This window comes from Microcebus murinus, chromosome 11 (assembly GCF_040939455.1).
Source record: "Microcebus murinus isolate Inina chromosome 11, M.murinus_Inina_mat1.0, whole genome shotgun sequence".
In the NCBI taxonomy this organism is placed as follows: domain Eukaryota; kingdom Metazoa; phylum Chordata; class Mammalia; order Primates; family Cheirogaleidae; genus Microcebus; species Microcebus murinus.
In genome coordinates, this window is record NC_134114.1 from 76,921,814 (window position 1) to 76,949,780 (window position 27,967).

Sequence of the window (27,967 nt, forward strand, 5' to 3'; positions counted from 1 at the left end):
GGATTGCTAACAAAATCAAATGTGTAAAGAAAGCACTACATAAAAATTTAATTATTCCTATTATTTCTCCCCTTCCTCTTTCTGTTCAGTTGAAAATTGGATACATCTCATTTATAAAAATGGCTTTTGGATGGGAGAGAGGGTGTGGATGGAAATGGGAGAGAGGTAACATGGTCTCTTTGTTTTCTCTATCAATATCTTTAGTTATTGTAGTCTATATGGATTTTCTATATATTCTTGCACTAATTTAGGCACTCTAAATGCTTCTAGAAAATGTTTTTATTTATCTAGTTTTCAAGTTTATTGTTATATAGTTGTTCAAAGTAGTATTTGTTTCTAAAACCCTGTATAGTTTTTCCCTTTTTATTTTCCTTTTTCATTCTCTATTTTGTTTATTTACATTTCTTTTCCTTTTATCAATGCTGTCTATATTGTAAATCTTTTGAAAGAACCAGATCATAATTTTGTTAATATTCTGTATTTTTCTTTTAATTCTCTATTTATACTCTGAACTTTATTCCTTGTTGTTGTTGTTTTGAGACAGAGTCTCACTCTATCACCCTTGCTAGAGTACAGTGGTGTCATCATAGCTCACTGCAACCTCAAACTCCTGGGCTCAAGTGATCTGCCTGCCTCAGTTTCCCAAGTAGGTGGGACTACAGGCCACCACGCCTGGCTAATTTTTTCTATTTTTTATAGAGATTAGGTCTTGCTATGTTGTTGGTCTTGAACTCCTGAAATCAAGTGATTCTCCTGCGTTGGCCTCTCAGAGCGCTAGGATTACAGGCGTGAGCCACCACACCTGGCCTGAACTTTATTCTTTGTTTCCTTTTGGTTTCTTTGGATTTACTCTGTGCCTTTTTGTTAATTTATTGAGTCAAAATTTTACTCAATTTAAATTTTTCTTGCTTTTAATACATGTATTTAAATTATATATTTCCTCTAAATACTATTGAGTTGTGTTCTGCAAATTTCATATGTATTATTTTCATTGTTACTCCAGTCTAAATAGTATAATAATTACTCAGTAGCAGTTTCAAGGTTTTTTAGCCACAGAACATTTTTTTTAAAGTTATTCTTTTAATATTTAATTTTAGTTTAATTGCATTATGGACAAAGAACGTAATATCTGTAGATATCTGTACGATATTGAGGTTTTGAAATTTATTGAGTCTTCATGACCTGATATATTGTCAACTTTTGTGAATGATCCATTATACTTGGAAAAGAATATATATATGCTTTGTGGGATATAAAATTTATTTATTCTCTCTAAATAAATTGCCCAAGTTCAAATTTTCTGATATCGTTTTCAAGTTTTATATATTGATACTTCTTTTAAAAATTTTATTTTATTGTGGTAGCAACATTTAACATGATATCTACCTTGTTAGCAGATTTTTAATTGTATAGTACACTATTGTTGACTATAGGTACTATGTTGTAGAGTAGATCTCTAGAGCTTTTTCATTTGCATAACTGAAATTTTATACTAATTTGTTAGCAAATCTTCCTTTCTACCTTCCCTCAGCCCCTGGAAACCACCAATCTGTTCTTTCCTTCTATGATTTTTTTTTTTTTTTTTAGGCAGAGTCTCACTCTGTTGCCCTGGCTAGTGCCATGGTGTCAGCCTAGCTCACAGCAATCTCAAACTCCCAGGCTCAAGCAATTCTTCTGCCTCAGCCTCCCAAGTAGCTGGGACTACAGGCATGTGCCACCATGCCTGGCTAATTTTTTCTGTATATTTTTAGTTGGCCAATTAATTTCTTTGTATTTTTGGTAGAGAGGGGTCTCGCTCTTGCTCAGGCTGGTATCAAACTCCTGACCTCGAGCGATCCTCCCGCCTCGGCCTCCCAGAGTGCTAGGATTATAGGCGTGAGCCACCGTGCCCGGCCTGCTTCTATGATTTTGGCTATTTAATATACCTCACATAAGTGGAATCATGCAATATTCGTCCTTTTGTGACTGGCTTATTTCACTTAGCGTAATGTCCTCAAGGCTCATCCTTGGTGTCACATCTTGCAGAATTTCCTTCTTTTGTAAGGCTGAATAGTATTCAATTGTACATATATGCCACTTTGTCTGTATTCACTTATTGGTGGATATTTCAGTTGCTTCCACCTCTTGGCTATGGTGAGTAGTGCTGCAAGAAACATGGGAGGAATGCAGATGTCTCCTCAAAATAGTGCTTTTATGTCCTTTGGATATATCGCTAGAAGCAAGAATGCTGAATCATATGATAGTTCTCTCTTTAACTTTTTCTTTTTTGAGACAGGGTCTTGCTCTGTTGCTCAGGCTACAGTGCAGTGGTGGCATCATAGCTCACTACAACCTTGAACTACTGGGCTCAAGCGATCTTTCTGCCTCAGCCTCCTGAGTAGTGAGGACTACAGGCATACACCTTTTTTTTTTTTTGTAGAGATGGGGTCTCACTACATTGCTCAGTCTGGCTCTTTTTAATTTTTTGAGTACTTTTTATACTATTTTCACACTGACTGCAACATTTTGCATTACCACCAACAGTATGCAAGGATTCCAATTTCTCCACATCCTCACTAACACCTGTTTTTCTATTGTTTTTTGGACAATGATCATCTTGAAAGATGTGAGCTGTTATCTTCTTATGGTTTTGATTTGCACTTCTGCAATAACTAGTGACAGTGAACATTTAAAAATATACCTGTAGCCCATTTGTATGTCTTCTTCGGAGAAATTTCCATTTTAAAATTGAGCTATTAGTTTTTTTTTTGTTTGTTTGTTTGTTTGTTTGTTTGCTATTGAGTTATAGACTTCCTTATCTGTTTTGGAGATTAACCCCATATTAGAAATTTTCTTAGTTTGATGTAGTCCCACTTGTCTTTTTTTTTGTTAGTTTTGTTGCCTGTGCTTTTGGAGTCATATTCAAAAAATCATTTCTAAGATGAATATCATGAAAATTTCCCCTATGTTTTATGATTTAAGGTCTTACATTTAAGTCCTTAATCCATTTTAAGTTGATTTTTGTGTATGGTGTAAAATAAGCACCCAATTGCATTCTTTTGCACGTAGGTATCCAGTCTTTTCAACACCATCTTTTGAAGATACTATCCTTTCCCCTTTGTGCATTCTTGAAATCCTTGCTGAAGATCAGTTGACCAAATATGCACTGATTCATTTATGGGCTGTCTACTCTGTTCCATTGGTCTATTTGTCTGTCTTTATGCTAGTACTATACTGCTTTGATTACTGTAGTTTTATTTTGAAATTACGAAGTGTGATATCTCTAGCTTTGCTCTTCTTTTTCAAGATTGATTTGGTTATTTATGGTCTTTTGTGGTTTCACATGAATTTTAGTATTGTTTTTCCATTTCTGTAAAAACTGCTATTAGGATTTTGATAGGGATTGCATTGAATTTGTAGATTGCCTTGAGTAATATGGATATTTTAACAATCTTAAGTTTTCTAGTCCATGAACACAGGATGTCTTTCCATTGTTTCTGTCTTCTTAATTTCTTTCATCAATGTTTTGTAGTTTTCAGTATTCAAGTCTTTCACTTCCATAGTTAAATTTATGCCTAAGTATTTTATTCTTTTTGGTGCTCTTATAAATGGGATTGTCTTCCTAATTTCCTTTTTAGATAGTTTATTGTTGGTATATACAAATACTATTGATTTTTGTATATTGATTTTGTATCCTGCAATTTCAGTGACTTCAAGTATTAGTTCTAACAGTTTGGTTTTGTTATTCTTGGGGTTTTCTTTATGTAAGATCATATTGTCTACAAACAGGGATAATTTAACTTCTTTTTTCTGATGTGGATGTGTCAGACCTGTTAGACATCTAAGACTGGCAAGACAGTTGCCAATTTGGGGGGCAGTCCTAGAGAAGGTGGGACGCTGAACACACAGATCAACATTTTCCCTCCTCTATGCTGAGCAACGGGAGAAGATCTATGGTGTTTACCAGTCCAAGCTGCCACTTATGTTCTCTATCAGAGCTCCATGACTGGCAAGACAGAAGCCAGGACCCTGGGGAGCTCCCTTGGAAAAGCATGGGTGCTGAATGTGCAAACCAACTCCTCCCCTCCCTTTAGAGAGACTGTTAGCTAGGGGTTCCCTTCTTATTTGTATGGTGCTGTGCTGGTTGTAAGGATTCTGGGCAGGGAGTGTCCCAAATCTCTCTACTGGCTCCAGTAAGTCTTGTTTAGTGTTCACCTGGGAGGTGGGGCATTGTTAGCTTCTGGATTTCTTACAAAGGAAATTTGTCTGTGGAGTGTTGCTACATTGACGTGTTTGTGAGGGGATAAAAGATCCAGGGCTTCCTACTCTGCTGTCCTGGTGATATCATCCGCTATTGATACTTATTTTTTATTTGGTTGTTCTACTACTTTTTAAGATTGGTAAATTCTGAGTTAGGTAAAACTGTTTGTTCTGGGGAGGGGTTATTAGGATGATAGGAACTTTGTTAAATTACTTCTTCACCTTTATTTTGATGATTACCATAAAATCATTTTGGATTTACATTTCTTCTTTCTATAGTGTTTCATATAAGAGTATTTCAGACAATCTCTTCTAAAGCTATCAATGCTTACTCATGTCCATACAGTGAACTTACGTTTAAGTAATAGTTTAGCTGGATACTGCATTTAAGTTATAATGATAATTTTTTAATGATTTGAAAATACTACTCTATAGCATCCTAGTGTCCAATTTGTCCAGTATTGCTGTTAAAAGTCCGATGTCAATCGGATTTCAGTTTTTTTTAGAGGTAATGTGATTTTTCTGTCTTGAAACTTTTAAAAATTCTTTTTATCTTTGATGTTCTTAAATTTCACTACACAAAACCAAGATGGGGGTTTCACCCTCATCTATTTGTTTGACAACCTATGAGTTCTGAGTTCTTTCTTCTTTCTTTAATTCTGAAAAAGTCTTATTTTTTTCTTTAAAATATTTTTCCTTCTATGTACTTATTTATTTTTTCTTTTGGGCACTCTTGACTGAAATATTATCATGTTAGCTCTTCTAATTATATCCTCTGTATTTCTTAACTGTTCCTATATATTTCCTTTCTTTTCTTTTTTTTTATTCTTTCCTGATGCTTTCTTTGAGAGTTTTTAGACTAAATATGTTAGATAATTAAAAATATTTTTCTTCTGTATTTCTTCTGCTATTCAGCTCACCTGTTGCATTTTTTATTTCAACATTGTCTTTTTTATACCTAGTTTGACAATCATTTCTTCTTTCATTTGCTTTTTTTTTGCTTCATATTCAATACCCTACAAATGTCCTCCCTTGCTATTTTTATATTTATTAATCTTATTTTAAATCCTTATTCCCCTGGATCTATTAATTTATTTTGCATTGCTTATTATTGATTGTTATGTATATTTCTTTTATTGAAATGATGTTTCTCAGATGTCTTGTTATTTTTACTAGATAAATTTTATTGCTCTGGGATTATGAAATGCTTTGGCTGAAAATAGGTACTGGGAGGAAGTTTAAAGTCCAGAACGTCATTTGTGCCCTCTATGATGAGTATGGTGGTGGTGACAGGGTACTTCTCAGGGCAATGAGCCTCTTGGGCTGCTAACTTGGCTTAACCATGGCATATTTGCTTCATTCATTTCCTTAACAGATGGCCCTGAATCTCAGGGAATCTCCCTGTTCTCTTGCCATAGGCTCTACTCTTTCTCAATTTTAATTAAAAGCTATGCTGTTAAATATAGTCACTTATTCTTAGGAATGTGTAGGAGATTATACGTGAGTAAGGAATGATCAACTATCTAACCCAGCTGTGCTCAAGGTTCACTCTGATGTTAGCCTACTGACAGTGCATCAAAGGTGCTGCCATTTTTTGGTTTTCAGTGGTGATGAGGTGGAGAACTGGGCTCCCAGGTTCATACTGGAGGGAAAACAATTAGAAATAGTCCCTCAGCCTATTCCTTACACAAGATGGTCAACCCTCTTCTGCTATTAGCTGTATTTCCCACCTTTCCAAACATGCACAGGTACCAAACAATTTTGTTTCTCCAAAAGGCTCTTACTGTCCTTACCATAGCATCTCAGGTCTAAAATTCACTTTAATGCTTTTGAGTTATTTCCAATATTCTGTCTGAGAAGGATTGGCAAAGACATAGGATCAAGGTTTTCCTTAAGGAGGGAAATGAAAGTAGAAACAGGGAGTGGTTGAGCCCAGTTTCTAACAGCAGATAAACTCACACTACCAAGTAGTTCTCAGGAGCAGCATAAGCTAGGGTGTTGAACTTAGCTCTTCTCCAAGTATCAATGTCAGTTCATCATATTGTCAGAAATCAGAATCCCCTCCATGTAAGTTTTAGAGTTGATTGTTTCCATTAACTGATATAGTGAGGCTGAATGGTTTAGTAGTATAAAGAACAAGCTTCTTGGGGAAAAATAAAAGTAGTACTAAGAGTAGAACCATTCCTAAAAACAAGTTTTATTTAACTCAGAAAATTGGAAAACTAATTAACTGTGAAAAAGAATCTAGCAGTAGTTACGTCTAGAAGTAAGGGGTAAAATTCCCTTATTGTAGAGGATACTAATAATTCATTAGTATAATCATTACCATAGTATTTCAATTTCTCATGCATATTGCACATAAGATAAATATTTATGTAAGACTTATAAGTAGTTGTTGCACGTACTAACAGAGTCCTTGGATTTCTGGTGTACCTAGTGTAAGTCCTGAAGATCTGCAAAATACCAAGCTAAATTCTACCTCAAGAAGATCCACAATAATTTATGAGGGCACATTATTTGTTAGTGATTTTCTTGAGTGAGTCTATGCTAGAAAAGTCTATTGCTGTTGCTAACTCCTAAGCATGATTTCATCATGAGAAAGGGCAGGTGATATTTACTGCTCAGCCAGTTACACTCAGTACTTGGCACATGTTTATCTCAAATGCACACATTTTTACTATCTCATTGCCTGATAATGTACTTCAGAGGCACTGAAGTACACATGCAGCCTTTGGGAAGCTAGGAATGGGACACCACACCAAATAATCCCGTTATGGAACATGGCATTTACCAGCCGTACATTCTTAGGTCTGTGGGGAGATAAGGGTTTGCAACATAGAGACAAGAAAAGTAAGTTGTTTTGCAGAGAGGAAGATGGTATTGCCTTTCCACAAAGTTTAATGTGAAGGGATCCAAGGGTGTGGGACATATCTTATTGCTGTGCTGTGGTGGCTCTGTGTCAGAATTGCTTGCTTTAAGGGCGGGCCTCAAATGGCTCTAGGAGAATCCATAGAAGCTTTAAATCTGTGATTTCTTTATTTCTTTCCCTTTTTCTTTTTTACATTAAACCCCTAAGGCTCTTAACTCTAAAAACTGATAGAAAGGAAGAAAAGGAAAAAGGAAGGGAGGAAGGAAGGAAGAAAAGTGGGAAGGAGGAAAGGTGGGAGGGAAGGTAGGGAAATAGCAAATAAATTCTTTTAAGGAGAATATCGTTTTGGGGCAAGGAGTTTAAGGAAATATTTTGGTAAGAAATAGAGTATGTTTTGCTTACTGCCACTTTCTGGTTTCACTTTTGTGGTTGACCATGAATAGAGATGTCACCCCTATGTTTTTTTTGTTTTTTTTTTTTTCCTTTTGGCTACTCTTGATTGAAATATTATCATTTTGGCTCTTCTAATTGCATCCTCTGTATTTCTTAACTGTTCCTATATGTTTTCTTTCTTTTTTTACTCTTTCCTGATGCTTTCTCTGACAGTTTTTACATCAAATATTTTGGATCGTTGAACATATTTTTTCCCCACTGTATTTCTTCTGTCAATTCACCTCACCTACTGCACGTGGGACAGAAACGCGATTTAATTCCTATGAAAAATCACGTTGATGAGAATGCATTAAAGGGTACCTTGGGAGTAAAGCGGGTTTATACCGTTTCTTCAGGTGCCCACTCCTCACATTTGAGCTCTCTTGCAGCCCTCTGCTCCTGCACATTGACTCTGTCCTCTGTAACGGGCCACCTACCTTTCCTTGCGAGGTGCACGGCTTCTGCATGCTCCACGCTGGTGACCTCGGTGCCGTTCACAGCCAGCACCACGTCTCCAATCTGGAGCCCGGCTTCCTCCGCCGCACTGTCTGCAAGTAGACAGACAACAACGGTCTCATTGAGGGAGGGTCCCAAACTGAGTACCCTGTTGTTTGTCCTCTTTTGAAAAGGCCCTTTCTCTAAAGGGCCTTTCTCTCCACTTTTTGACAATTGCCGATGTCATTAATAAGAAGGAAAATGCTCTCCTCCAAGCCTCCCTTTCATTACCAAGACGCGGTTTCCTAGCGCATTCAGTCAGGCGCCTGCGTGGCCTCTTTGCAATATAATAGCAAAGCTGCTCAGAAACTCAATCTATTCATCCACCAGAAGGCTGGGCTGCTAGTTCTCATCCCTCATTGCTGCTAGGTTTCTTTGTAACCCTGAGAAAATCATTTAACCTCAATATCTCCATCTATAAAAAGCAAGGGTGGGGGCAGAGCTTCTCTGCAGGATTGTTGAGGGAACAAGTAATTGAAATACTTATGAAGTTGTGGCAAAAACAGATCTTGGGAGTAGGGAGAGAAAAAAGAAATCAAGAGCTGCTTTTACTTTTATTGTATAAGGCTCCTTTCTGAGCCATCTCAGAAAGGAAACCAAAAATAGCCTAAGCCTAAGGACTTAGGCTTTGGAAGATGGGAAGGACTTTTCCAGAGGTTATTTATTTTATCCCATGGTTTTCTAGCATCTGCACTTACTGAAACATACCTAATATACTCTAGGGGTAGAAAGGACATAATAAGCCATTTCGAGGTTAATTCATTTTTAATAAGGTCTCTCATGTATTTGACCAAACTTATTCCCGCAGCAGTTTCAGTCTATTTTTTCTTTTTGCCTCAGTTTAAGCCCATTTCCTCTTTCTTAGATCTCAGAGTTGGATGCATGCATACTGTTCATGGACTTGCAAAGTATCATACAGCAATATCAGTCTGGCTTTTATTTTCTAGAATGTCATAAACCTTCTCAAATAATTTTAATCATAAGGAATGACTCAATTGATGAGGTAACATGACTTAGAATATTTATAGTAATGACTACAGTGTGTCTAAGTCTGTTTATAATTGGAGGGAAAGTCTTTTCTGCTTGGATAAGCAATGCCATCCAAGTAGGAAGGTAAGTAAAAAGTAATATTTGATATTTCCATTCATAAATATGAAATTATCGTGTAATGAATTAAAGCCTCATAGTATGGTTGATCATTTGAATACATTCCTCCACAGTCCTTTTTGTAATTTTTAAATTTTAAAAATTTTTTAATTTCTTTCTTTTTTTTTCTTTTCCTTTTTGGTATAGACAGGGTCTCACTTTTGTTCAGGCTGGTTTCAAACTCTTGAGCTGAGGCAATCCTCTCACCTCAGCCTCCCAGAGTGTACAGGCGTGAGCCACTGCTCCCAGTCTCAGTCTTAAAGGACTCAAAGGACTTGCTTATGGCAATGTTTTCAATCAAATTCCAAAATCACAACATAGGGCCGGAGACCATTTCTTATCAATTTTTGTATTCCCTATGGTATCAAATGTTATCTCTTACATAGAACAGTCTTCCAATAAATACATATTGAATAAATGAATGAGTGACCCCAAAATTATATGTCATAATTCCTTTCTTCAAGGAGCTTTGAATTCCATTGGGAAAGAGAAAACATGCATAATCAAAAAGAAATGAAACTTTGTAATGCAGTGATTGACAAATATAAAATAAATAACAAAGATCATAGGTGCTGTGAAACTTCCAAAGAGGGAATTCTCACTTCCTTTTGGAGTGGCTAAGAAATGCTTTTCAGAGGAAGTGGCATTGGTATGACCTTGATGAATAAAATGCATTCTCTATAGTGGGAAGTGATGTGAGGGCAGGTTGGCAAAGACAGCTGGGTGGTCACAAACCCAGTTTCTCTTCCTTCTGGGCTCACAAGACAGGTTTTCTCATATGCCTCTGCAGTTGGGTATGCAATATGAATGAGTTCTAGCCATTGGAGGGTCAATAGAAGTGATGTGTGCCACATCTAGGCCTGGACCATAAAAATATCCCAACAGCCACCCTTCATGCCCTTTTCTCATCAGCCTGCCAGATGCAGATGACTTCAAGGCCCTAAGGGATAACAGATTCTTAAGAAAAGAGAAAGCTGGATCCTGGAACATTATGTGGGGTAAAACCACCCTCCAACCAAGAACATCCACACTGGTCTATTAACTTAAGTGACTAATGACTTCCTTTGACTTACGCTATTAATGTCGTTTTGTTACCGAAGCTAGCATAATCTCAAACAATCCACAAGCCAAGAAAAAAATGTTTTCTGAGCAAAGATACAAGTGCAGAGTGTTTTAAGACATGCCAAAAAGTTAGTGACTCAGATGAACTGGAGCAGAGGTTATGTGTGTGTGATGGGAGGTAGGTGGGCAGGCACAGTGGGTGTTCAGGGTAAGATAAGAAAGATAGTCAATGTGTAAAGCGTCTTGAAGGTGAGGATGCAGAATTTGTACTTGATCCTTCAACAATGGAGAGCTATTAAAGGTTTGTGAGCAGAAAATAGACACACAGTGGTTTTTAAGAAGATTACTTTAGAATGGGGAGAGATTATGTTAAGCAGATCAGCAAGGATATTATTACCAGAATTAATATAGGCCTGCAGCATGACTCTGGAAATGGGAACTAGAAATAAGTGGAAGGTATAAAATTCTGTTATAGGACCTAAAACATTTATTGCACTCATTTGTGTACCTATCACCCTTAATGGATCGTAAGCACCTCATGGGCAAGTAGAATTTCTTATTTATTTTGGTATTTCCCATGCTCAGTTTAATCTCTGAAACATGATAGGGGATTTAAAATTATTAGTTGAATATATGTGTTTGTTTTGAGATACACTGAGATACCCATGGAAGAGAAAATTGAAAGTGTTCATTGGGATGATAGAAAAATATGTTTGAAAACTAGGAGATAAAATGGGCCTGAGAAATAGATTGAGGGTTCATAACCAAAGGGACACACTTGGGGAGAGAAATGCAGAACATTGAAGGCAAAGTCCTGAGAAATAATTATCTTCAGGGAAAAAGGGAAAAAGAAGAGACAAAGGGGAACACAAAGAAGGAGCAGATGAACCTAGAGAGTAGAGAAGCAAAAGCATAAAATCAATGAAGACAAGAAAAGAATTTAAAGATGGAGGGAATAGTCAACAGTTCTATAGTGAAGCCATCAAAGTAGCCATAGCAATAACATTTTAAATCCTACTTCATTCAAAAAGTCAAGCAGAATGAAGACTGAGGAAAGGGGATTAAATCTGGAGAAGGGAAAGTAAATGGTAACTAAAAACTTGAAGAAGGATTATATAAGTGGAAGGAAAATATTTGAGCCATTAGTGCCAATCAGTGTATGTTAAATGATTGACCAGATAAAGTAATAAATAAACAACTATAATTAAAGGATGCACCTAATAGCTGGTTTCCTCTTCTAAGTAAAATGTACTTTTAAATAATTTTTTCTTAAAGGATTCAATATGAAATTAAATCTTAAAGATACCTTTATTGAGATATACAGAATTCATATACCATATACTTCATCCATTTAAAATACAAAATCCAATGGTTTTTAGCATATTCACAGAGTTAGTTGTATAACTATCACTACAATCTAATTTTAGAACCTTTTTTTATTGCAGAAAAAAGCTCCATAACCAATAGCAATATTTCCTATTCCCATCAAACCCTTAACCCTTGGCAAGCACTAACCTGCTTTCTGTCTCTATGGACTTGCCTATTGTGGACATTTCACATGAATGGAATCATATAATAGGTGATCTTTTGTGTTAAGCTCCATTCACCTAGCATATTTTCAAGATTCATCTATGTTATAGCCTGTACTATTATTCATTTTAATTGATGAATTATATTCCATGATAAGGATATAGCACATTTTATTTATTCATTCATCAGTTGATGGGCATTTGGGTTGTTTCCACTTTTTGATTTTTATAGATACTGCTGGCATTTTTTTTTTGTGGACATATGTTTTCATTTCTCTTAAGTATATACCTAGGAGTGGAATTGCTGGATCAAATGGTAACTTTATGTATAACTTTTTGAGGAGCTGCTAGAATGTTTTCCAAAGTGGCTACATAATTTCGCATTCCCACCAGCATTGTATGAGTGTTCTGAATTTCTCTACATTCTTACTAATATTTGTTATTATGTGTTTTTTACTATTATAGCTGTCCTAGTTGATATGAAGTGGTATCTCATTGTGGCTTTGATTTGCATTTCCCTGATAGCTACTGATTTTGAACATTTTTTCATGTGTTTATTAGCTATTTGTATATATTCTTTGGAGAAAATGTCTATTCAAAACCTTTGCTTATTTTAAAATTTGTGTAATTTATCTTTGTATTAAGCTACCAGAGCTAAAATGATTCTTGCTTGTAGAGGAATTATTTCCAAAATGTAACCCTTCTGTATATTTCATTTGCTTGCTTTTAACTTTAATTATAGAGGGTGTAGACTAGTTCCTCTATTCTGCAGTGCAACTTACAAATTTTCCCTTTATCTATTAATTATAGTGGGAGTTTGAGGCATTAGGACTTCTTCAAAGAGGGAGATATTTCAAAGTGAGCCTGCAATATACCACACAGATGTTTGCCCTATTTGAGGCTGGTCTTGGGAGCAGATGGAAGTGTTCAGCTTACATTGCACAGAAAGGTATGATATGAGATAGTGGGAAAATGAAACTGTGATTTTCTAAAAGTACTTTTTCCTCTAAAAGGATGCTTGATTGTATAGTTCTGTGTTTATTATAAAAAGTTAAATGCTGAGTTACTCCATCCAAACACTTTCAGACATGTTTACATATAATGCAGAACCGAAAACCTTATAATTTAAAATGGGGCTTGCACTATTCATTTTAAAATTGTACTATAACAGTGGCATTTTAAATTCTAGAGCTTCTAGAAAGATGGGCCTATCCATAATTTCCTCTATGGTTTGCCTGTCCCTAAATGTATAGTTTTCTTTTCAAGTTTACTTGGTATCAAAGTTGGAACATCTGTTTCTTTTGTTTATGCCAACAGATCTCACAAGCATTTAGGCTTTCATAAGAAATGCTCAGGCAAATCCCAGCTGGGTGTGAGCAATTAGTTATGTAAGCTACAAGAAAGCTCTGTCTCTGTATACTTACGGATCATCATTTCTATCCCACCTACAGGTCTCCTCGCTTTATCTTTTTATCTTCAGTGTGTAATTAAGCCTTTCTAGTGCAGCCAGAATAACGTTTTGTGGTGTGAATAAGATTCACAGAAGTGGTGAAAATATGTGTAATTTTAAAGTCCCTCAACCCCTCATTTAGTAGATTTGACTAGACAATGGATTTCACAGGGTGCTCTTCAGCACTGAGGAATACATTTTAAAAAATGAGAAGTAGAGTCAGCAGCTACATGAATCCCTGCCAGGGCAGCACTTTCTTATGTTGAATAAGAACCCTAGGTTAACTATGTATTGTACCATTTCTGCTACAGTAAAGATACCTCAGCTTTTCCTATTACAAAACCTCAGGGCCTCCTAAATACAAAGTCATTTGCAATGCAAACATTTTGATTCGTTTCACATTTGAATGGATGAGATATAGTTAACTATCTCAGTTGAGCAGTTGCAAAAGCATCAGAAATTAAGTAAATCATAATAACATTTTTGTAAACTTCATTTACTTATTTTATCTAGAACAACAGGCACCAAAAGTGCATCACGAGTTTGGATAGTTTGCAAAAAGCTGCTGAACTTGTACAGTCAGACCTGTGTGATTTTAAAAGGGTAATCATTTTTATATTCTTTGTAAATTTCTTTGTTTAAGACTAATCTTGTGAAGTCAGAGGTAGACATAGGAGAGAAGGGGAAAAAGAAGGGAAATGTGGAAGGGGAGAGATGATGCAGGAAGGGGAGAAGGGAGGAGAGGAGACAGTGCAGTCTGGTGGTATGAAACATCCATTAATAAATTCTCCAAAAATATTTATTTTGTTAAAGCCAGCTTTCTTTCAAAAATGGTGAAAAGTCAGAAGCCATTTTATGATAAAAAGTTGCCTGTCTTTGGGTCTATAAAACAGAAATAATACAATACACAATTGTTTTTTGTTCCTGCTCATTTGAAGTGTTCCTAGGGGCCAAGTAAGGTTCACACTGGCCAAAATTTGCAATCCTTATTTTTTGTCAACTGAGTCCCATTGCCAAGTTCCTCCGCAGCTCTCTTTTCCCATTTGTTTGTGGTCAACTCTTCCACCCTTAAATCCCACCAACATTTGGGGAAGACTTCCTCCCTTCCCCAATCATTAAAGAATTTATTTGCTAAATAGTTACATATATTTGATTAACTTATTAAATATTAATTGAAATCCATTCAGATCAAAGTAAGAATATATCTATACATTTACATTTTAATACCTAATTATAGAATAAAAGGCTTTTCTTCTGTGTAAAAGGTTATTCAGCTTAGTAATTTGATCCTTTGCTTTCCTATAAATACTTTAGAATCTAATTGATATTTTTTACCCCAAAATTAAAACCCCCCAAAACAAAAACAAAAACAACTACTCTACTAGAACTTTGATTGAGATTACATCTGTAGATCAATTTAGGGAAGAACTGATGTCCTTAACTATTAAGATTTAAAAACAATGAACATTTTTTTCTGCTATTAATGTGTTTTAAATTTTTTTCTATATTGTTTTATTTTCAAAGTAGTATTTTTCATGCTTTTATTAGAAATATTCCTATCAATCTCCCCTACCCACCATCCCATGAGCTTTCTATTCCATACTCTGTGGCAGTCTTAGATGTCCACTGCTCAGATCTACCTGCTGTGAGGGTTGAAATTGGCTGAAAGCTTTCAACTGCCATGCTTTCTGATCCATTTCACCTCACACTGAGGCCACATTCTCCTGGGGCTAATTCCAGCCAATAACTGAATTGGACACTAGAGTCAGGTTGTTGCTGGCCAATCTCTAAAGGGCACTGCTCTGGGGGGCTCTTTTAGCCTGTCTCAGAATTTCTCCAAGGCACACTGCAGTTTGATACTCTTCCTACCCAACCCTGCTTCCTTTCTTCTCTCCTTTTGCAGACGCCAGACAGATCCACATTGGGTCAGAAGGATCTTCTGCTCACTCACACTTTCCTTCCTCTGTTGGGCATAGTGATTTCCTCCAACTTCTGACACATCTATTTTCACCTGGGTGTCTATTTCTTAGATGCGTAAACTGAGAGAAAGGAACTCTGTTTGTTATTTCAAAGATGTTTCTATCTGTTCCTAATTTACTTATATTTTTGTAAGTCATGAGAAAGTGAGAGCATAAGAGATGAACAACACAGGAGGAAGTATTGGTTTTCAATAGAAGGAGAAAGGGAGAAACAGGCACAAATTCAAGCACATTTGCAGTTGTAGAGGTAGATTTCTGATAAATAGAAAATAGAGATAGGAAGTAGCCAAGGACATGATCCATGCTAAGAAGCCTGAGGCAGGCTTAAACTGAGGGAAGAGAGAAATTTTAGATTGAATAAGAATTCAGAAATTGTGATTATTACATTAGACTGACCTGTAGTTCTATGATTATTAGACCAGACTGGACTTTTAATAATAAAACAAAGAGGCAAAGAACAAAGGCCTTTATTCTCTACAACAACTCATCTGAGAATTCACCCAGAGAAGAAAGAATGGATCAGCAAGGTAAGTTAAATGGAGTGCATTGAGAAAAAGTCATTTTGTATAATACACCAACTGAACCCTGCTCATGGCATAAACAGTTAAATGTTTGAGAGAATGTTAGTTCGGCTATGTAGCTAAGAAGAGTTAATGTGATATTTAATGTATTTAATATTTTTCTTAACAGTTGAGAGTAAACTAGGTCAGAATCAAGTAAAAAAATTCAAAGACAATTCTTTGATAAGAATAATACGGTTTTTAAAGAAAGCAGTTAGATGTCAGATCCTATTATGTCAAGAAAAGGCAAAATACCTCCTTTGTGGACACTAGGCGGTGTGGTGTTGTGTGACGTTTATTATTCATTGGGTGCAGTGCCACCATGTTGATATGGCTTCAGGCTGAGAGGCTAGACTTCTTTGAGGCCTTCTCACAACATCCCTTTCTTTTCTATTACATACTAGCTTGTGGAAGGTAAAGAAGCATCACTCCACCCTCAAGTCCAGGGTGGGTCCTGGCTTTCTAGTAACTTAGTTAAGACAATTCCATTCCCGTTGCATCTGGCCTAAGTAGAACAGTTCATAGTGGTCCCCAGGGGACATGGCAACATGAGGACATTTGAAGTTTGTAGCCTGTCTCCATTCTGTTTCTGACTCTATGATCTGCAATGTGAAAGCTAGAACTGCTGGTATTGTTTTAGATCTAAATGGAAAGCTTGCAACACTAAGGAAGGAACTAAAAGGAATTATGCCTTTGATGAAATGATTGAGCCACCAAACTAAATCAAACACTTGCACTATCTCAGAGCCATTAACTTTTGTGTGGATCCATTCCCTTCATTGCTTATCCCATTTTTAGACAGATTTTTTATTAGTTGCAACAGAGAGTCCTAATTGATATAAACCACAGCAAAGGAACTCTGGTTCTGAAGGAAGAAATTCTGAGATCTGAATCCTGGTGTTGCCATGATTATAGCTGTATAACTTTAGGCAAATCTGTTAAGGACTTTGAGCCTTAAGATATTCATCTGCTAAATGGAGGTGATAAAATCAAGTTTCAAGTTCTGTTGTATAAATTACACAGGAGAACATATATAAAATGCCCTGTTTAGTCAGAATAGGTATCTAATGCATGTGAGCTCCTTTCCTGTCTGTAATATCTCATGGCTTTTTAATTTAAACTGAAATTAACCAACTTCTACTTTGATACTATAAAGGAGTAAATTCATTTTTCTTTAAAAACACCAATGAGTATGAAATAGATATCCAGGTTACTTAGTACTTAGATATTCCCCTTATACTTAAAAGAAATCAAGTCTCTACGTTTCACAAAATCTGTGCCATTGATCACTTGGTGTAAGTGATAACTTGTATGAAGTTTCCTTAGAACAGGTCCTAAAACTGTAAATCTTCCTCGTTGCACTAGAACAGTCTCACATTCTATCTGAGTGTTCAATATTTCTTTTCTCTACTCTCATGCACCGACAATTGATTAGCAAATTTCACTAACATTGGGGTGGCTGAGTGCTGTTTCCTGCCTACTGGCATCACCTCTGGCTGTGTAATGCTGCACCACCTGTCACCTCCGTGGCTTCCACCCAGAGCTGAGTAGTCATCCACTTTACAGATATAAGAGGAGATTCCCGGTGGCATCACAGGGCACACAGGAGAGAAACCCTGAATGCTGACACAGGAGGACAAAGTGACCCTGGGTGACAATGAGGCCAGAGAAGAAATTGGGGCATAAGAGCAAAGCAGGAGGGTGATAGTCTCCCTGAACTGGGATTTATCCCTCCCCCCACCCTCACCCCTTGCCTCATGGTTCCTAGCCTTCGGGTACCCATGGCTCCCTTGGTCACTTGATAGGTGCTTTGCAGGTATCCATTCTGTTGTCTCTGGTCACTGCATGAAGTATTGAGGGTAGAATGATGGACAAGGTAGAGTTTCTGACCTTGAGGAACTCACAGTCTAGGTAGGGAGATATAGATAAACAAATAACTGACTATAATGTAATTGGGAACCCTCTTGGTGGCCCTGCATTTCCCTCTCTGATAACCTCATTAGGCCTCCCCTAAGGCACCGTGCTGGGTGTGGATATTTGTAACTTATATTCCTTCCAACCTTACTGTTCTGGCTCTGATGTTTTCAGAGCATTGATCTCAGATTATTCTCGTGTTCGAAATCAGGAAGCAAAAGATCTATCTTTCATTAGGTATCTACTAATTCTTAATTTGCTAATTAGGAAATAAGGAAACCTGAGAAACCATAAGGGAAATAATTTAGGGGGAGTGGAACTTTTTCCAGAAACTATTACATACCAACAAATGTGCAGCTATCTACCCTTAAAATCCTCTTACCTTCAGAATTGAGCCCTATTTCCATAGGTACAGGCAGGGCTCTTTGATAGGAAGACCAATGTTCCATGTATACCAGAGAAGTATGTTCTCTGGTATCAGGAAAACACGATCTTATAAAAAATATTTGCTTATGATGTAAGCACTTTACAACCATCATGAGGTTTTGGTAAACTGAGATTTGTAAATTGCTTCTATTGCCTATGTGGGCTTTACAGGACTATTATATCAAAGGCTATTTAGTATAACTTTCTGGGGTTGAGATAATTGTTCTGGTCTGAATGAAACTGTCTACAATGAGACTACTTACTGGTGTCCACTTCAGTTACCATGATTGGTTTGGAGAACTGAATTCGGAATCCCCAGGGATAATCTCCAGTTCCTTTGAATAGCCTCACGGTTCGCTCACGAACTAAAAAGAAAGCAAAAAGGGCATACCTTTGAGTTAATATTTAGGTATAATAAATATATTATAAAAATATCTAGTATTTATTGCTTATTACATGCCAGGTCTTATAAATACTATCTAATTTAGTCTTTACAATAGCCTATTATTAATATTATTTTTCTCTTTTTGGATAGGAGGAAACTGAGGCACAGGGAGGCTTCCCCTGTGAGTAAGGGGCAGAGCTTCCTATGCCCAGGCAGCAAGACTCCCAAGCCCTCTCACTTTTTAACCCCTGTGCCAGCTGCCCTGTAAGCCACCTGGGACTTACAGATCTGAGTCGCTCATATCTGCAAATAATGAGACATATATTAGTATCCCAAGGTTATACATGGAAATAAGAGAACAGAACCCTTAGCAATACATGGGGGTCTTATAGGAATGCAAGAAAAGCTGAACATTTGAGATTCTCAGGAAAAAAACAGAAATGATTGGACCTAGCAGAAATTGGAACTGTAAGCTTGTTCTGGATTGAAGGTGGAGAGTTCCAAGAGCTTCACAGTAAGAATTCATGCATTTTTACACTAATCTAGTTACCTTTAATTAGTGTGGCTCAGCTTTCCCTCAGTCTGCTTTTCCATGGATCATCTCCCTTTTCCTTCCATACTCGTTTCTTCCTGCTACCTTCATTCATACTCTCTTTCCTGTAACTACAGGCAGACCTCGGAGACATTGCAGGTTTGGTTTCAGGCCAGTGCAATACTGCAATGATGTGAACATCATGACAAAGGGACTCACATGGATCTTTCAGCTTTTCCAGTGCATGTAAAAGCTCTGTTTATGCTATATGTAGTCTATTAAGTGTGCAATAGTAGTAGGTCTATAAAGCAAAGTACAAAGCTTAATTAAAAATACTTTATTGCTAAAAAATGTGAGTCTGAGCCTTCAGTTAGTGCTTATCTTTTTGCTGGTGGAGGGTCTTGCCTGGATGTTGATGGCTGCTGACTGATCAATGTGGGTTTCTGAAGGTTGGGGTGGTTGTGGCAATTTCTTAAAATAAGACAATAATAAAGTTTGTGTATCCATTGAATCTTCTTTTCAAGAAAGATTTCTCTGTAGCATGGCATGCTCTTGGATAGCATTGTACTCACAGAACTTCTTTCAAAATTAGAGTCGGTCCTCTCAAACCTTTTTAGCAATTAAGTTTATGTAATAGTCTAAATCCTTTGTTGTGATTTTAACAATATTCATGGCATCTTCACCAGAAATTCCATCTCAAGAAACCACTTTCTTTGCTCATTCATTCAAGTTTTATCATGAAATAGCAGTAATTTAGTCACATATTCAGGCTCTAATCTCACTCCAGTTCTTTGGCTATTTTGACCACATCTATAGTTATTTCCTCTACCAAAGTCTTGAACCATTCAAAGTCATCTGTGAGGGTTGGAATCAACTTCTTCCAAGTGACTATTAATATTTATCTTTATACCTCCTCTCATGAATCATGCATGTTCTTAATGGCATCTAGAGTGGCATGGGCTTTCCAGAAAGTTTTCAATTTACTTTGCCCATATATGTCAGAGGAATCACTATCAATGGCAATTATGGCCTTATGAAATGTGTTTCTTAATAAGATTTAAAATTCAAAATTATTCCTGATTCATGGGCTGCAGAATGGATGATGTGCTAGCAGGCATGAAAACAACATTAATCTCCTTGCACATCTCTACCAGAGCTCTTGGGTGACCAGGTGCATTGTCCATGAACAGTAATATTTTGAAAGGAATACTTTTGTCTGAGCTGTAGGTCTCACCAGTGGGCTTAAAATATTCAGTAAACTATGCTGTAAACAGATAAACAGATGTGCTGTCATCCAGGCTTTGTTGTTCCATTTATTGAGCACAGGCAGAGTAGATTTAGCATAATTCTTGAGGGCCCTAGGATTTTCAGAATGGTAAATGAGCATTGGTTTCCACTTAAAGTCAGTTGCATTAGTCCCTAACAAGAGAGGCAGCCTGTCCTTTGAAGCTTTAAAGCCAGGCATTGACTTCTTTCTAACTATGAAAGTCCTAGATGGCATCTTCTTCCAATAGAAGTCTGTTTTGTCTACATTGAAAATCTGTTTTTTGGGTTTTTTTTTGGTAGCTACTGTCATAAATTATCTTAGGCAGATCTTCTTATCCAGAAGCTTCTTCTTCTTCTTCTTCTTCTTTTTTTTTTTTTTGAGGCAGAGTTTCGCTTTGTTGCCCAGGCTAGAGTGAGTGCCGTGGCGTCAGCCTAGCTCACAGCAACATCAAACTCCTGGGCTCAAGCAATCCTGCTGCCTCAGCCTCCCAAGTAGCTGGGACTACAGGCATGCGCCACCATGCCTGGCTAATTTTTTCTATATGTATTAGTTGGCCAATTAATTTCTTTCTACTTATAGCAGAGATGAGGTCTCACTCTTGCTCAGGCTGGTTTCGAACTCCTGACCTTGAGCAATCCGCCCGCCTCGGCCTCCCAGAGTGCTAGGATTACAGGCGTGAGCCACCGTGCCCGGCCTATCCAGAAGCTTCTGTGTCAGCACTTGCTTCACCTTGCACTTTCATCTTATGGAGACAGCTTCTTTCCTTAATCCTCATGAATCAATGTCTGCTAGCTTCCAAATTTTCTTCTGCAGCATCTTCACCTCTTCTCAGCTCTCACAGAATAGAAGAGAGTCAGAGCCTTGCTCTGGATCAGTTTAAGGGAGCGTTGTGGCTGGTTTAATCTATCCAGACCACTCAAACTTTCTCCATATCAGCAATAAGACTGTTTCACTTTCTTATCATTCATGTGTTCACTGGAGTAGCACTTGTAATTTTCTTTAAGAACTTTTCCTTTGCATTCATAACTTGGCTGACTGGCACAGGAGGCCTAGCTTTTAGCCTAACTTGGCTTTGAACATGCCATTCTCACGAAGCTGAATCATTTCTAGCTTTGATTTAAAGTGAGAGATGTGTGACTCTTCCTTTCACTTGAACACTTAGAGATGCTTTTGCAGGGTTTATTAATTGGCCTAATTCCAATACTGCTGTGCCTCAGAGAACAGGGAGGCCCGAGGAGAGCGAGAGCGATGAGGGAACAGCTGGATGGTGGAGCAGTCAGAACACAAACAATATTTATCAGGTAAGTTTGCAGACTTCTATGGGTATGGTTTGTGGTGCCTCAAAACAATTAAAATAGTTACGTCAAAGATCGCTGATCACAGATCACTGTAACAGATATAATAATAACGAAAAGGCTTGAAATACTGTGAGAATGACCAAAATGTGACACAGACATGAAGTGAGCACATGCTGTTAGAAAAATGGCACCGACAAATGTGATTGACACAGGGTTGCCACAAACCCTAAATCTGTAAAAAAAAAAAAAAAAAAAAAACGCAGTATGTGCAAAGCATGCCAAAGCAAAGCGTAAGAAAATGAGATATTCCTGTTTGTGTGTGTGTATATGAGTGTGTATTTCTTCCTCACAGCTTCTGCTTGCTTGACTTATTCATAACTTCAGCTCACTCATGGACTCTCTTGATTTTTCTTTACCTCAAGACATTTTAACTTCTGTGTCTATTACTAAATTCGTTTTTCCATTTGATTTCCTGAAGGAGAGAACCTTATAGAACAAAACCATCTCTGTTCAGAACTCTTTGGGGCCATTACTTCAGAGGTGAGGAAGGGGCAGGATTCCAAGGTAGAAAACATGTCCCTGTAAAACTGATCTTTTTGAGGAAGGACAACTTCTATAAAGGGAGATGCAGACATGGTAGGTATTTTGTCTTTTAGCAGTGGTCCCCAACATTTTTGGCACCAAGTACCAGTTTCATGGAAGACAATTTTTCCACGGATGAGGGGGACTTAGGGGGAAGCTCAGGCAGTGGTCCACAGCCTGGTTTCTAACAGGCCATGGACCAGTACTGGAGCTTCGGGCCCACAGTTTTATGGTATAATTACATCTTATTTTTTATTTAGAAAAAATATACCTAGATCATGCTAGAGTAGAAAACTGAAATGAGGATTAAGTGAGCTTAAAGGATTTCAGAAGATTCATTTTTATTTTATGTCACCATACTTTATTTTATTTTGTTTCATTTTATTTTTTGAGACAGGGTCTTGCTCTGTTGCCCAGGCTGGAGTGTAACGGTGTAATCATAGCTCACTGAGCCTCCTGGGCTCAGGGAATCCTCCTGCCTCAGCCTCCAAAAGAGTTAGAACTGGCCGGGCGCGGGGTGGTTCACGCCTGTAATCCTAGCACTCTGGGAGGCCGAGGTGGGCAGATTGTTCAAGGTCAGGAGTTCGAAACCAGCCTGAGCAAGAGTGAGACCCCGTCTCTACTATAAATAGAAAGAAATTAATTGGCCCAACTAATATATATAGGAAAAATTAGCCAGGCATGGTGACACATGCTTGTAGTCTCAGCTACTCGGGAGGCTGAGGCAGAAGGATCGCTTGAGCCCAGGAGTTTGAGGTTGCTATGAGCTAGGCTGACGCCACGCCACTCACTCTAGCCTGGGCAACAAAGTGAGACTCTGTCTCAAAAAAACAAAAACAAAAAACCCACAAAAGAGTTAGAACTATAGGTGCACACTACCATGCCTGGTTAATTTTCTAATTTTTTTGTAGGGATATGCTTGGTCTTGCTATGTTGCCCAGGCTGGTCTTGAACTGCTGGGCTCAAGCAATCCTCCTGGTTCAACCTCCAAAAATGGTGAGATTACAGGTGTGAACTACTATGCTGGGCAGAAGATTCATTTTTAAACACTAACAGTGGTATCCAATAAGGAATTGTACCAAAAGGCTTTAAAATCATGTTTATTTGGTTTTATTGAAGGTCAAGACCACCAGAGAGAAGTACTAACATAATACTGTGAGAATTAATCTTCCCCCAACAATTATATTGACATACTTTATTGTTTGAATTTTTTCTTCTATATGTTAATGAATATCTAAAAATAAGAAAGAGTAAATCATAATAAAGTATAACAATAAACTGACTGAGCTCCACAAGGGAATTTTTAGTAATATGCCTATTCTTAGTTCTCTGGGGAAAAGTCAGTTAGTTAATCATAAAGCAAGAATCCTAATCTATTTCATAAGGGCAGGGTAAATTAACACTCTAAAAGTTAAAATTTAATAGAGTCCCCTTTCATTAAGAAATAGAAATATGGTGGAATTTATAGGTAACATATTTTACTTCTTCGTTTCAATCTTTCTTTTATATTTTATGTTTTATTTTTTATTTCTCAGAGAAATTTAGATTTTCCTCCAGGTTGGAGAACAAGGAAATTTCATCTTTGTAGAGTTGCCTCATCTTTAGGCCCATATTTAAAGGTGGTTACAGAATGCCTAATGTAGGCAAAATATAGACAGAACTAAAAGCATTTAAGAGGGTCAGAAGAACTCTTGAGAATTCGAAATGAATTGACAACAACAGTTGTATTCAGAGTGGGGAAGGTCCTTAGTCTAGTCTCACATTTGGTGAGGAATCTCTTCCTTACCATTGCTGACAGGTGGAATGGGTGGGTGAGTCCCTGATACTTGGAGAAATATTATTATTATAAATTCACATTATATTTTTAAGGGTTTGTGAGAAAATTTGCCATCATTTTATTAAATTTTTTCCCATATATTTTGAGGTAAATCAGTATTTTTAAAATTAAGTTTCCTATAAGAAATGACAAAGATAGGTTAAGCAATCTGTTGAAATGTTCTCAGAGGTGAACACCTCCTTGGTCAGCTAGGAAATAGAAAACATCTGATAAAAACAAAGAAACATGCATCTGTCTTTACAGATTCATTGTAGTGTAATGGCAGAAGTCATTCATGCACAGACAATTGCAGAGCACCTACTATGTGCCCAGGTGTTTTCCTGTGTATTAGGAGTGCAGTGGAGAGGACAGACAGGGGGACTTTTTCCTCATGGAGTTTACGTGCTAGACATTGGCTGCCAACATTGGCAAACATTCAAAGAGAGGAAGGGTAAAGTCTCTTCATGTGGATTCCTAAAGGAATGTTTGTCTTTACAAAATGTCTAAAGAAAATACATTGCTTTTCTTACGTTGAAAACAGTATTAGGAAAAGCATATCAGAGTTGCTGAGAAAGTGTTAGCATTTTCCAGCTCTGAAATTCTGTGCTCTGCCCCATGCTATGCTTCTGGGGAAAACTACTATCTGTTAATACAATTCTCTTTTGGCAATCATTTTATATGACTAGATTACCACTTACGGATCTCAGTATAGTTTAAGGGATAGAACTGGGAAATTCAAGGATTAGGAACGAATATTTTAGTGGTCTGCAAAAGGCTGATAGCTAATCAAGGTAAAAAGAAAATCAGAAATCCCATTTCTGACCCCTGTAAAAATCACTTCTAATCTCCCCACTTGTCAAAACTTCTTGCTCCCTTTGGGGTACTCGCTTGACACTATCTTCTGCTTCTGACAGATTGATTACCCAACAGAAATTTGTTTAATGGAGTATTTTTACCATGTTGTTTCAAACCAAATCATGTTTGTTTTGTTTTGTTTTGTATTGCATGAGACTATTAAGATAGATATTGCTTTCTAGACTGTGGTTTTGGTTTTTTTGTTTTTCAATCAGGCAAATTGAATGTCAACAATGTGTGTGAAAGTGAAAACCAATAAAGTCTTTAACTAGTGAGCTCAACTGTAGAGCTCTCCTGTGGGAGAAGAGGCAATCAAAATGTTTTGCAACGTGTCGCCCTCCTCTTCTGAAGACAAGTTTCTCATATTTTAAGATTTATAGTTCTGGTTTCCCTTGCCACAGTCTGGTGGAAAATCTATGAGTGCCACACAGCTGCTGAAAAGCCACAAATGAATGTCATTGTCTTTTCAAAAACCTTGTGGGCACATCTTCAAGTAATTTATCCCCCCCAAATAACATTTCCTTAGAATCATCTGGTTAGATGTAAAAATGCAAATGAAAGGGAAATATTTCCATAAATATATCACAACTCATACACTGAAAATACCTTAGAATTTTTTTGAAGCACCAGCAATACACTGTTGTAGTGATATAAACTTTTGTTATCTATGTCTTCAACACATCAGAACTCTTTTAGGAAATAAAGGATTGGATATATATTTTTTAAAGTATAAAATTTATTTTCATAATGTATAATGCTGTTAGATATAAATTAGCATTGCAATTTCTTAAGAATGCTATTAGGTTAATAAAGATATTTTTCAGTTTAAAAATTGTTCATTTGCTTCCAACTCACCTTTCCTTTCCACCTGCATCTTCTTTCATTGGTCTTTTGATATCTTGTAGTTAAGAACACATGCATCTGGCATATGTAACACTTCAAGTCTTGGTAACAGTAAGAAAGAACAACTAGCACATTCTCAAATTGAGGTTCAGTCCAATAAATATTAACTTGGTGCAAAAATAAGGGCTGTTTTAGTGTTATAGAAATTTGCTGTTTGATATTGGAATACATTCTTATTAATAAATGTGGTTATGTTATATATTATTTTAATGCATATTTCTCACTTTATGTTTTTTTGCTAATAACTTACTACTTGCTGTTTATTTTATATGTATTTTAAACTATGGAAATGATGCTTGACAAAAAGCAAATTCAAGTGATTTTCTTATGCGAGTTCAAAATGGGTTCAAAACGGTCGCAAAGCATTGGAGACAACTCTCAACATCAACAACGCATTTGGCCCAGGAACTGCTAATGAACATACAGTGCAGTGGTGGTTCAAGAAGTTTTGCAAAGGAGACAAGAGTCTTGAAGATGAGGAGCGCAGTGGTTGGCTATGAGACGTTGACAATAACCAAATTGAGAACAATCAGCAAAGCCGATCCTCTTACAACTACACGAGAAGTTGCTGAAGAAGAACTCAACATCAACCGTTCTATGGTCGTTCAAGTAACTTGGAAAGGTGAAAAAGCTCGGTAAGTGGATGTCTCTTGAGCTGACTGAAAATTAAAAAGAAATCATTGTTTTGAAGTATTGTCTTCTCTTCTTGTATACAACAACAACGAACCATTTCTTGATCTGGTTGTGACATGCTGTGAAAAGTGGATTTTATACCAAGACTGGCGATGACCAGCTCAGTGTCAGTGGCTGGACATTGAAGAAGCTCCAAAGCACTTTCCAAAGCCAAACTTGCACCCACAAAAGGTCATGGTCACTGTTTGGTGGTCTGCTGCCTCTCTGATCCACAACAGCTTTCTGAATCCAGACAAAACCATTATATCTGAGGAAGATGCTCAGCAAATCAATGAGATGCACTGAAAACTGCAACGCCCGCAGCTGGCATTGGTCAACAGAAAGGATCCGGTTTTTCTGGACGACAACACCTGACCACATGTTGCACAACCAACGCTTCAAAAGTTGAACAAATTGGGCTATGAAGTTTTGCCTTATCTGCCATATTCACCTGACTTCTCTCGCCAACCCATACCACTTCTTCAAGCATCTCGACAACTTTGTGTAGGGAGAATGCTTCCACAACCAGAAGGATGCAGAAAATGCTTTCCAAGGTTACTTGCATCCCGAAGCATGGTCTTTTACACTACAGGAATAAACAAACTTATTTCTCGTTGGCAAAAATGTGTTGATTGTAAAGGTTCCTATTTTGATTAATAAGGATGTGTTTGAGCCTAGTTATAATGATTTAAAATTCATGGTCTGAAACTGCAATTACTTTTGCACCAACCTAATAGTACAATGAAGTTCACTTGCAACATTTAAACATGTTTTCATATATATGTATAAATACATACACACACATATACACACATATGTACGTATATATGTGTATGTGTGCATATATGCAGAAAATAAAAAAAATGAAAATTTAGATATATATAATAAAGTTCCATTTGTTTTCTTTTACCAAAGTAAATAACAGTAAATTAACCAAAATGCTTGGTTTTTGATGATGACCATAAGCAATAGTAGAAATTGCAATAATTGTACTTTCTTAGACATAAATCCGGTTTTAGCCAAAATACTATGAGGAGAAAAATTATATTTTGTTCATCTTTATGTTCTCAGGTTCTTGTCACTAACAGATACTCAATAAATATATGTCAACTTAGTAAGTATATTATATATATACACATTGTGTATAATTTACATATAAATGTATATGAATATACACAAACATGTATGTGAATATATACATATATTTATTATTCAGCCAAAGTTCTCACAAAAATTAAGAAAAATAAGGGTGGGAAAAATGCCTAAGACGGCTAGAGATACCCCATTATAACTTTCAAGAATATAATTTCATTTCATTTTTTATAATACTTGTAAGATAGGCAGAGGGATAATAACAGTAAATAAGCAATTTTTCTAAGGTCACATAGCTGGTTAATTACTTAATAGTATTGAATATCCAGGTTTTTTTATCCACTCATTCAACAAATATGTATTGGCTTCCTGTGATGAATCAGGTACTATTCTAGGTTCTTGAAATACATCAATGAACAAATAGAGATCCCAACCATAAGCATCTTACTTTTAGCCTGGTGTCC

The 27,967-nt window shown here is 36.9% G+C and overlaps 1 protein-coding gene across 1 annotated transcript in view; it reads right to left on the reverse strand.

Moving 5' to 3' along the window:
- Positions 1 to 18,456, reverse strand: part of LOC142873690 (uncharacterized) — an 80,468-nt gene extending 62,012 nt beyond the window's left edge. Inside the window, exons 1-2 of the mRNA XM_076007887.1 lie at positions 18,365 to 18,456; positions 7,978 to 8,088 (exon numbers count right to left, since the gene is read on the reverse strand). Coding sequence (XP_075864002.1) covers positions 7,978 to 8,088; positions 18,365 to 18,386 — 133 coding nt within the window. The 5' untranslated portion in view covers positions 18,387 to 18,456. The remainder of the gene's footprint in view (positions 1 to 7,977; positions 8,089 to 18,364) is intronic.
- Positions 18,457 to 27,967: the final 9,511 nt, after the last annotated feature.